This window comes from Glossina fuscipes, unplaced genomic scaffold (genome assembly GCF_014805625.2).
Source record: "Glossina fuscipes isolate IAEA_lab_2018 unplaced genomic scaffold, Yale_Gfus_2 28, whole genome shotgun sequence".
Classification (NCBI taxonomy): domain Eukaryota; kingdom Metazoa; phylum Arthropoda; class Insecta; order Diptera; family Glossinidae; genus Glossina; species Glossina fuscipes.
The window spans coordinates 12542554-12553998 of record NW_023998423.1 but is presented as its reverse complement, the minus strand read 5'-3'; the positions used below and the strand labels follow the sequence as shown (position 1 = coordinate 12553998).

The 11445-nt window shown below is 35.6% G+C and overlaps 2 protein-coding genes across 2 annotated transcripts; one reads left to right on the top strand and one right to left on the bottom strand.

Annotated features, from left to right (window-relative positions):
- Positions 1 to 4814: 4814 nt before the first annotated feature.
- Positions 4815 to 6820, top strand: LOC119636450 (rab proteins geranylgeranyltransferase component A). Its single transcript, XM_038031786.1, has 3 exons — positions 4815 to 5009; positions 5075 to 6202; positions 6264 to 6820. Exons 1-3 carry the CDS (start codon positions 4961 to 4963, stop codon positions 6707 to 6709), a joined length of 1623 nt encoding a protein of 540 aa, XP_037887714.1. The 5' UTR covers positions 4815 to 4960; the 3' UTR covers positions 6710 to 6820.
- A 1074-nt stretch (positions 6821 to 7894) lies between these two features.
- LOC119636449 (valine--tRNA ligase) lies at positions 7895 to 11439 on the bottom strand. The gene is made up of 5 exons (XM_038031785.1): positions 11226 to 11439; positions 11006 to 11173; positions 9679 to 10941; positions 8590 to 9619; positions 7895 to 8533 (listed from the first exon to the last, which is right to left on the bottom strand). The coding sequence occupies exons 1-5, from the start codon at positions 11427 to 11429 to the stop codon at positions 8028 to 8030; spliced, it is 3171 nt and encodes a 1056-aa protein (XP_037887713.1). The 5' UTR covers positions 11430 to 11439; the 3' UTR covers positions 7895 to 8027.
- Positions 11440 to 11445: the final 6 nt, after the last annotated feature.

Sequence of the window (11445 nt, the reverse complement as noted above, 5' to 3'; positions counted from 1 at the left end):
TTGTCGGCAGACGTTAACCATTGCAAGACTTTACCTGGAATTGAAACACACGTGCAAATTGCCCTTTGTAAGTGTCTATCTTATATCAGATGAAAGGAAAAAACTACATGCGCCGATCGAGACAAATTTATTCATAATTCGATATACGCGCATTTCATTTCTGTCGCAAAGAAAATGACAAAATGAATATGTCTTCCTGCGTTGGTGATGGGTATAAAAAAAATCTGCTCCCAAAATAAAAGCCGATAAAAAAACAAAAAGAGGAAAAATTTGCTAAAGTTTAACTGATAAGTGAACCAAAAAAAAAAAAGAAAAAAAAAGAAAACAAAAAGAAACATTCAAATAATAACACAGCATTATAAACAAATGGTCAAAAATCGTTTAGCTCAAGTTAAGGTGAACAAACAAAGTCGTGCAGCGAAGGCTTCCAATGAGAATGCAATGTAAAGCTTCTTATTCGCTTATTCTCTGCTATAATAACACAAAATGCTTTATTATTATTATTATTATTATTGTTAATATATCTTTTTTCACCAGTTTGTTAACCTTTTTTAAAAAGAGTTTAATAAACTTTTCTTTCGTTTTTCTAATTAATCGTTTCACAGTTTCTTTAGAATTCTTCGCAAAATATCTTTTAACATAAGTTTCTATGATCGTCAGAAATTCATTAGAATTAAAATTGGTCTGAACTTTTTAACAATAACTCAACCACACGAATGCTACTTTTAGTGAATGTTGTTATACCCTACATTGCTTGTGGTGCAAAGGGTATGTTAAGTTTATTAGGACGTATGTAACACCCAGAAAGGCTTAAGATTAACCTAACTTTCATTATACCGATCGATTCAGAAAATAATTCTGATCTAAGTTTACTTGTCCGTCTGTCCGTCTAAAGTTTGTCCGCCATACAAGTCACAATTTTTGAGATATTTTGTTAAAACTTTTGGTACTAATGTACTTTAACCTAAGCGTTATTCGGATCGATCCACATTCTCATCTCCTCCCTGTATAACGCCTTATTTTAAAAAGTCTTTATACGGAAAAAATTATAATTTACAAAATTTCTCGACAAAATTTGCTAAGCGATAGTATTTCGATATTCTAAGTTGGTATGAAAAATATGGTTCGGCTGAAGCAATTTTTTGAGCCGCCATATAACTCCATATACCCAATCCTACGAAAACTTTGTCTTTATATGACAAAACGATGTGTTTTTACAATATTTCACGGTGAACATGGTGGTATTTCGTAATAGTAAATTGACGATCAACGGTCAACCTTAGCAAGTTTGAACCATATAGACCTAGTTTTTGGATACCACCCCATATAAGGATTCTGAATATTTTATGAAGAAATTTTTTTCATAAAATCTAAGTAGACCAATTTTGAACCACAAAGATCCATTTCTTATACACCACACCCTAGAAGATTTCTCACAAATAGTAAGCCCTTCACAAAAAACTCCGATTTTTAATATTTAATGATGAAAATTGGCTTAGTAAAAAAGTTTATAGTAGAGAATTTGATTCAGATCGATGTATCCTTTAGATCCTAACATATGTAGGGGTTACCATGAAGAGCTAGTCCTTCTATGGAGAGAAAGTATAATTTCTAATTTTTTATGACGAAAAACTAAAAAATAATTGAATTTTTAAAAGGTAAATTTGGATGACACCATTTGACGCTTTGGGCATCCGTCCGTATGCGGCCTTTCATGAAAAAGATGCCTTTGCAGGAAAGTGATATGTAATTTTTGGTGTATTATTGCCAAGACGAGTCAATAACTGTATTAGGTGATTCCGTGTAGAGCATTTAAAGGCGACTTCGCCCAACTACAATATTCTTAATAGTTTTCTTTTGTTTTCGTGGATTTTTAAAAGTATTCAATTTTAACGAAATTACTGATCGATCAGCGAAAAATCTGAACGCTCTCGTTTTTATTAAAAGCGCTGCAAATTGGCTTTCTTTGCAAATTTTTCTTCTTTTTTTTTTCTTCCATATAAACATATATCTGAGAAGTTCATTGCGAGTTCTATGACCTTAATTAGGTGAAAGGAAAGGAGAAATAATTGCATTTTATGTTAATTATAGCGAAAGTATTTCAATTTCAATGAATCGATGAATATGTGAGATAATAAAAACTCAATTTAATTTAACCTTAACGAAACAAAATTAATCTTTGTATTATAATAAGTTGAACATTTTTGAAATATTTCTCGACAAGTTTGTCGAAATCCTTTTCGAATTTTTTATTTTTCTCAGACTTTAAGCATATTCCATGCAATTGATACGCAAATATTGCGGATACACCTCAAAGGGGTGCATGGGCAGACAACAGCTGGCAAACCTGTAAACGAAGGACGGGCAAGCATGTGTCGGAAGAATAGACCCCACAGAGAAATAGAAAACTGCAGATCGTCACACGCGCTCACACAGAGGAACGGACTGAGAATGCAAATGAATCGATCCCCAACTTCAGCGGACCACAAGTATATTTATTATACACTTTAGTTAAAAATGTGATGATCACGTTTAGTCGATAAAAGTGAAAGAGGACGTTCCATTATAACCCGATATTTGATATAAAAATATTCGATCTAAAACGAATGCAAACCGCATTTTCAATTTGATTTTAAGCAAACATCGCGTAACGCGGGGAATAAAGTATTGACCCTTTTTCGCGCGACTTAACACTTGCAGCCCAAATTCCTTGCACGACAACTCCTTTCTGAGTCAAGTCAAATATCATGTAATAATTAAGATTGGAAGCGTGTAAAAAAAAAAGGCTAAAATTGTTTCAATCAATTGCAATTTATCGACTGAAATTTCCTCAATATAATGTTTCAATACCAATAGCTGTACTCTCAACTTAGATTGACAGAGTTTAAACATATTTTTGACAATATTAGTGAAGCGGAGACAAACGAATAGTTGTGGTGCGAAAAGTGATCGCAAATGAAATATTAAACCAAAAATATTTATTTCATTCATAAGTGTACAATTGATTTCATTGACATATATTCAACAATATTCGTAACATCGTTAAGCACTTTAGAACGTCGACTCATGTAAGAATTGTTCGATAGTTTCTTTACTTTTTTCTGACCGTCACTGGACTACGCGTATAGCAATCATCCTCATGGTCATATGAAAAAAGAAAAATAGATGCAATAAGGCCGAGAGGGTTGCGTGTTGTTGTGGAGTAAGAAGCTTAAAAATGCTTAGTAATTGGCTTTAAATTCGAGACGATAAAGATAGTTTGGGAGTAAAACTTGATTCTATCTTGATTATATTCCTTCTTTTGAATTCATATGTTTTTCAATCGAATTTCCATAACTCCTTTTGAATTGTAAACAATTTCGTATGTTTGTTCCATACCTCCTTTTGAATTCATATGTTTTTCATATGACTAATATATATTAGTTGGATGAAAAAAATTTTGAAGAGAGAGATAGAGATGAAACGCATATAACAGTTTAAATAATATATGTTCTCGTATTGTTATGATTATTTTTTATAAATGAAAAATATAAAAGTAAATAAATAAAAACAAATCACTAATTAATTCAAGCACTCATTACTTGAAAAAAGGTATTAACCAAACACTAGAATAGTTAATAATTATTAAACAACCCATAAATGAACATAAATCACCTTGCAAGCACTTACCTTACTTGATATGTTGGAGTTATGGGTGATGGTAATTTTTGCGCTATGATGTTTATGCTTTAACATACGTTTTATGATATAAAAATTAAAAGTTCTTCATTGATTAAAAATGAAATTTTATCTGGTAGGATCTATTAAAAGGAATTCACCAATAATTAGTAATAATAATCTTTATTTTTATCCATGAAAGAGGGAGACAGAGAAACCTTCACTTATGCTATTTAAGAAATGCGCATTTGAGACTCTGGAACAGTTTATGACAAAGTCATAGATAAGCACTATTTACTTTCACATATTCTTATAAAATATCACAACACTACTTTGAAATATGCAATCTCGCCTTACTGGTTGCGCACAAAATTTATTTTCTAACTTTCTCTTCTTTTTTGTCTTATAAGAATACCTCACTGATGTCTATCAAAAAGCGCGCACTCTCTTCCTTTTCTTCTTCTTTTTGTCTTTTCCAACATTACAGCAATCTGCATTAAGATAACATGGAGAAAGAAATTGGTTTATTTTTCAACTCTGCACTATTTGAAGTTTACTTACATTTTACGATAAGCAGGGGAAATATCTAACGGAATAACTTCATACAATAAATACAACAATCTTCATTGGATTTTAAATTTCGTTTTGTTCCATTCCATTATTGCACTTCTACAAGACACAAACCATAAACTTCTCTCCCCTCAAATAGGATTATTCATTACTTACCATTTATTCAGTTTATTCTTGCAGAGTAAACCATCAAGTTTCATATATTTACTTTTTCTAAAAATATAGCCATGTCAAATGGGAAAGTTTCAAGGTCAACACAAAGCTCTACTTCTAAACTTTGACAGAGATAAAACTTAGTTTTTGTTACAATTTTATTATTTTTTCTTCTTCTATTCAGCAAATCAACAACTGAAAATTTGCTGAGGTCCAATTGAGCAATATTATTATTTTAATTATTTATGCTTTTGTTCTTTATATTTTATGATTAATCTCATTCCCCATTCAAGTATTATGATCAGCAACATGTTGCCTTTTATATTGTTAACATAAATTCCATGTTGCTTTAGTTCTCAATATTATCATTTTCAATCAGCTGATCATTTACTAGACAATTTTAGTTAATCATCGACACCCTGTGCAATTGTAATTTATTTCTTGTTAACAGCTGTTCTATGCTTTTCTTAAATACTTGAATATTTTTCATTTTTCATTTGCACTTTTATTCTATTGAAAAGACTATTTTAAAATAATTAGTGGGCGAACAAAAAAATAAAAAAAAATATTTCCTTTACAAATGGATGAAGAATTGCCGAAAGAATTTGATTTGATAGTTATTGGGACAGGTAAGTAAAAAAAAAAAAAAAAAAAAAAAACAGTAAATAATGATTCATTGTTTTCTTTTATATAGGTTTTCCTGAAACTGTAGTGGCGGCCGCGGCTAGTAGAATAGGAAAAACTGTTCTACACATAGATCCTAATGAATATTATGGAGGCTCGTGGTCTTCTTTCAGTTTGGAAGCATTTATTATGCTAATGGATGGCAGGGCCATTAGAAATCGGGAAATAACCCATTTTCAATATCAGTGGCATATACCTTTAGAAGCCGAGGAAGAGATGCAAGAGCAATGCGAAGCTAACAACCAAAAGTGGTCTGTGTCTCGGTTGATGCAGCTTTCACGTAAATTTAATATAGATTTATGTCCAAAAATTTTGTACTCGTCTGGTAAGCTAGTGCAATTATTGATTTCCTCGAATATATGTCGCTACGCTGAATTTCGAGCCATTGATCGCGTTTGTACGGTTTATCAAAATGAATTACTTAACGTTCCTTGCTCGCGCAGCGACGTTTTTAATACCAAAGATTTGAATATTGTTGAAAAACGTTTATTAATGAAATTTCTAACAACTTGCATGGCGTACGGTGAGAACAAATGTGAGGAAGATTCTGTAGAGTTTCGTGGTCGACCTTTCAGTGAATATCTAAAAAAACAACAAATTACTGAAAAAATTAATCGCTGTATTATGCAAGCGATAGCAATGGTTAACGAAGACACTAGCTTTGAAGAAGGTATGGAGAAAACGAAAAAGTTTTTGCAAAGTCTAGGTCGTTACGGCAACACGCCTTTCATATTTCCAATGTACGGTTGTGGGGAAATACCACAATGCTTTTGTCGATTTTGCGCGGTTTTTGGTGGCATCTACTGTTTGAAAAAAGAAATCACTGATATACATGTCGAAGAAAATGGGAACAAGGTGATCGTAGAAGTAGAGAATCTACAAACAATTCAAGCTGATTATGTGGTTTGTTCGCCTGGTAACTTAACCGAACAATTGAAAGCAATGAAGGAAGTGAAGAACCATTTGTCTAGAGGAATATTTTTGAGCATACAGCCATTGGGCGGTGGAGAGTCGGCCAAAAATGGAGGTGGTACTGATGGAGGAGTAAATTTATTGAGGCTTCTAACATCAGATGGTCAAAGAGAAGCCATTTGCATACAATTATCCTGCCCTTCAGGCACATGTCCCAAAGGAATATGTTAGTACAATCCCAAATAGTTATAGAATGGAGAAAATTTCAACTTTTTTTCTATTTTTAGACATATATCACTTGATTTCTCCATCTATAAGTAATGATCCCGCTACTGATTTGCAACCATTTAAGGAAGTAATCTTTCCCGATCTATCACTTTTATTAATGAGCGCCTATTTTACCATAACAAGTTATAATTACGAACCGTTTGACACAAACGGCCGCATTCTTGTTACTGATCCGCCTTTCTATGAATTAGATTATGATTTATCTATAGAAAATGCTTATGAAATATTTAAGAAACTTTACAATGATGCCGAGTTTCTACCAAGAGCACCGGATCCCGAGGAAATTGTCATCGAAGGCGAGGATCCTCGTGCCTTAATCGAAAATCAGTTACCTGAAGATTTAAGAGCTCAGCTACACGAATTGGAGATGGCCACGCACAATATGGACATTGAAGAAAATATGAATATTCGAGCTGTGACTCCTAAAGCCATGGAAGCAGAATAAAATGCAACAAGAGAACATTCCTTACTAATAATTTAATTAACTTATTACATCTCTAGAGTAAAGCCTTTCTCAGTGTAGGATTTAATAAAGTTTTTGAAGTGTTTAACTGCATGTTGGAATACTTGATTAATTTTGTGCAATTCCTGATAATTTGGTGAGGCACTCGACTCGAATTAAAGTTGTCCAATTAACGTCCAAAATAAAACAGTAAGAGAAATCAACCGATAATGCGAATTTCTCAGCTGTAGAAACAAAATTCTTATATTATCAGGAGCGAATACAAAATTGTCAAACTTTAACAGAATCGAATACAAATTTATCGAAACTTTTATTCGAAGTGTTACAATTTATGGAGAGCAACTCTCTTCTCCTTCTATTCTCAACACATGGTACTTTCTTTACAAACCTTGTAAAGGAAAAAAAACCGAACGGTTTTTTGTAGAAACAAAATCATTTTACAAGTTGAACAAAGAACTTAGAGCAAAATAAACTAAACAAAAGTAAATAAGATTAGACGATTATAATTCTTTGGAATGAATGGTAGGAGCGTTCATTGAATAAAGTTATTAGTTTGATAGTCACATGTTGGAATTTAGTAGAGTCGGTGGCTCTTTAGTTCCTAGCAATTGTTATATGTGTTTATCCCTTTGAAAATATTGAAATCGAATCTTACGAGTGAATGTGTGAATGAGTGAGGAAGTGAATGCATGCGTACAAGCTTGAAATCGTTCCGCGGTATAAAAGATAGCCATTCGCTTTGAAAGGTGCTGCATATAGGTTAGATTCGTACGATTAAGCCAGGGGCTACTTGAATATCGCTTCATTAAGATGGCTGTCTCCAAAAGAAAAAGAACCAGGTCATCGGAAGAAATACTAAAACTGTTCAATCGATTAAGGAGCCTACAGATGCGCAAGCATACAACCGGCTTCAATACGAAGAAAGAAAAAGAACCAGGGCACTGGAAGAAATACTAAACCTGTGCAATCGATTAATTAGCCTACTGGTGCTCTAGCATACAAGCGGCTTCACTACGAAGAAAGAAAACGGATCAGGTCATCAAAAGAATGGTAATTACGTTCTCTTCAACAAGACGAGTTACGAAATTGAAGCCCAAGCCGAAGAAGAATTTATACCATTCGACCTCGATGTAGAGTCTCAGCTACTCACACTATGAACAAAAATAATGAAATTTTTTCCTATCATTTATTTCGTCGATATCATGTAAGCCTCTTTTTGTATAGCAAGCTCCAAATCAAAGAATTTAGCTAAACTTAACAAGCTGAAAGCAGTTTTCATATCACTTGCGACGCCAAGACTTCAATCCGATGTTTGAATAAGTTTTAGATTGTCTAGCGTGGCTATTATATGCTCCAGTTCGCCCTTATTCTGTTCCATCTTATCCTTGGCCATATTGCAGACTTCTTTTTTGAGTTCGATTAAATTAGCTAATTGCTTTTCTAAGCCTGCGATACTCTTTTCCGTTTCGCTTTTCTTTTTTTGCCATTTCTGCAACTCTTTGTCAACATCAATCAACCCTTTTAACAGTAAATGGATCTGACAATTATCACTTAAAGATAATATAGCGCAACCCGCCGGGGGACTTTGTTCTAGCTGCACTTTGGAGCAGTGCGCAAGTGTGGCCACGTCTTGGGCATATTTCTCCAATATCGCCTTCGAGTATTCATCTTTCGAAACTATGTAAGCTTCAGTTCTCGTTTTATTCGGTATATTATATTCGGCCTTACAGGAACGTATAATTCGAGCAGCTTTTTGCATGAATTCCACCTCTTTTTCCAACTCCACATTCCGCCACGGCGTGATCTCTGGAAATTTCAAGTACTTTAAATTATTGTATTTGCATAAATTTTGAAAGCCTCACCTGGATAACTGGCCACACATATACTAGGTCCAGTTTCTTGACGGGGTAAGCGCTGCCACAACTCTTCTGTTATGAACGGCATAAAAGGTGATAACAATCGCAAACCGAAATCCAAGCAAATAAATAAAACTTGACGAGCCTTCTTCTTCTCATCTTCCGTGCCATTGCGGAATAATGGCTTCAAACATTCTAAGTACACATCGCATAGATCGTATAACCAAAAACTGTAACATGCTGAAGTAACACTACCAAAATCATACTGTTCAAACCCAATGTTGCACGCTTCAATTGCTGCCGCCAAACGTGATAAAATCCATAAATCAAACTTGCTCTGAGTACCGTCTAGTTCGAGAACATTGGAATATCGTTCATCGGGGACGAAATAAAGTAAAGCAAATTTGGTAGCATTCCACAGTTTGTTACAGAAGAAACGGTAGCCTTGCACCCGATTTATGTCCAAGTTGATATCACGCGCTTGCGTTATGTAAGCGCATAAAGCAAACCGAAGCGCATCAGAGCCACATTCAGGAATACCGTTCGGATAGTCTTGGGTAAGGCCTTCGGTGGCCGTTTTAATCTCATTGCGATCTAAATTGGATGCCATTAGTTGTTCTTGGAGACCCTCCAACGTTATACCGTAGATAACATCCATTGGATCAATAACATTACCCAATGATTTGGACATCTTTCGACCGTGCGCGTCACGTACCATAGGATGCAAATATACTTGTTTAAAAGGCAACTGCCCTAGTAACTTTTGACTGAAAAAGACCATTCGAGCCACCCAAAAGAAGAGAATGTCGTGCCCAGTCTCCAAGAAAGTGGTAGGGAAGAAAGTCTTTAAGTCGTCAGTTTGATCAGGCCATCCAAATACGGAAAATGGAAACAGACCTGAGCTGAACCAAGTATCTAAGACGTCTTCATCTTGTTGTAAAACAATTTTGTGGGCTTCAACTTGGAATTTTTCCGAAGCCTTTTCTAAAGCTTCAGCCTTGGAGCGAGCAACCACCCAATAATCACTATTATCCCGCTAAAAACGGAAGGCATACATAAATTTTCATCATTGAATTCATAGCATGCTATACATACTGTGCCACCCATTACTCCGTCATCGTTAAAAGTTACATAATATGCAGGAATGCGATGACCCCACCACAGTTGCCGCGAAACGCACCAATCTCGTATACCATCCATCCAATGGTACCAGATTTTCGTATGATGTTCTGGAATAATTTTCAGTTCACCTGAACGGACTGCCTCGGTAGCCTTTTCAGCCATCTCATTGCACTTTACGTACCACTGAGGTTTAATCATTGGTTCCACCACATCTTTGGAGCGGCTGCAGAACGGCACAACCATAGGATTATTATCACATCCACGATACAATTCCAATTCCTGTAGAGCCAATAGTATCTTTTTGCGACATTCAAAACGTCTCATCAATCTGAATTTTCCGCAGTCACCAACAATACGACCTTCGTCCGTAAATACATTAATAAAGGGAAGATTGTGCCGTTTGCCAACTTCGTAATCATTGGGATCATGAGCAGGAGTGATTTTCACCGCGCCAGTACCAAAATTCATATCTACAAAATCATCGGCAATTATAGGTAAGCGACGATCGCAGAACGGGTGCTTAACATATTTGCCATGCAAGTGTTTGTAGCGCTCGTCATTTGGATGAACAGCTACCGCAGTATCTCCAAGCATAGTCTCTATGCGGGTCGTAGCCACGACTAACTCTTCATCTGAATCCTCTACGCAATAGGCGAATTTCACCAGTACACCAAACTCCACTTTGTCGGAGTAACCAGGTATCGAAAGAAGAGTGCGTCCTGATATTTCCACCTTCTCCACCTCTATATCAGATATAGCTGAACGTAAACTACATGACCAGTTAACTAGACGAGAACTTCGATATATGCAACCCTCTTCATGCAAACGAACGAATGCTTCAGTCACTGCTTTGCCTAATTGAGGATCCATCGTAAAGGCTACACGAGACCAATCCAAAGAGGAACCCAACGATTTTAGTTGATCATATATACGTCCGCCCTTTTCTCGACGCCATTCCCACACCTTGTCAATGAAAGCCTCTCGACCATAGTCATGACGGGTTTTGCCTTGTTGACGCCACAAAAGTTTTTCCACGACCACCTGAGTAGCAATGCCAGCATGGTCGCAACCCGGCACCCACAGTGTGGTTCTGCCCTTCATGCGATTATATCTAGTAATAGCATCTTCAATGGAATTAGTTAAAGCATGACCCAAATGCAAGCTGCCAGTAACGTTAGGGGGCGGTATCACCATAACGAATTTACCCTTCGAATTTTCATCCAAAATGCTGGAAAGCTATAAAAAATAGCATCGACGGAAATTAGAACATGTGTGTTAACTGAAAAATGACTGAACCTACGCCGTATTCAGGTTTAAAGAAGCCCTGCTTCTCCCACCAGCTATACCATTGAGCTTCAACATATCGAGGACTGTAAGCTTCAGGTAAGGGACAAAAGATATCTTTCATTTCGCCTGGCGCAGTGTTCGAAGTATAAACTGCTACTGGCTTCGCATCTTTCGTCTTCTTCTAAAAAATAAATGAGCATAACTTACTTTTACTAAATTATTTCTGCCCTTACCTCCGGTTTTTCTTTCTTTTCCTGTGTTGCCTCCTGAGCCGCTTTCTTCTCTAATTTGGCTTGTAATTTTGCCAATTTTTCTGCTTTCTTCGCTTCCTTTTCTAACTGTTTTGCAGTTTTCGTAGGCACATTTCCATCAACAACAGCAGCACTTTCATCAGTTGCAGTATCACATCCTGCTTGCATTCCGCTAACTTGCGTCATCCCAAGTTAATAATAT

Coding starts and splice junctions, on each gene's coding strand:
- LOC119636450 (XM_038031786.1), top strand. CDS start 4,961: ATGGATGAAGAATTGCCGAAAGAATTTGATTTGATAGTTATTGGGACA. Junction 5,010..5,074: donor TTTGATAGTTATTGGGACAG/GTAAGTAAAAAA, acceptor TCTTTTATATAG/GTTTTCCTGAAACTGTAGTG. Junction 6,203..6,263: donor CACATGTCCCAAAGGAATAT/GTTAGTACAATC, acceptor TTCTATTTTTAG/ACATATATCACTTGATTTCT.
- LOC119636449 (XM_038031785.1), bottom strand. CDS start 11,429: ATGACGCAAGTTAGCGGAATGCAAGCAGGATGTGATACTGCAACTGAT. Junction 10,942..11,005: donor TCTTTAAACCTGAATACGGC/GTAGGTTCAGTC, acceptor TATTTTTTATAG/CTTTCCAGCATTTTGGATGA. Junction 9,620..9,678: donor ACGGAGTAATGGGTGGCACA/GTATGTATAGCA, acceptor TTCCGTTTTTAG/CGGGATAATAGTGATTATTG.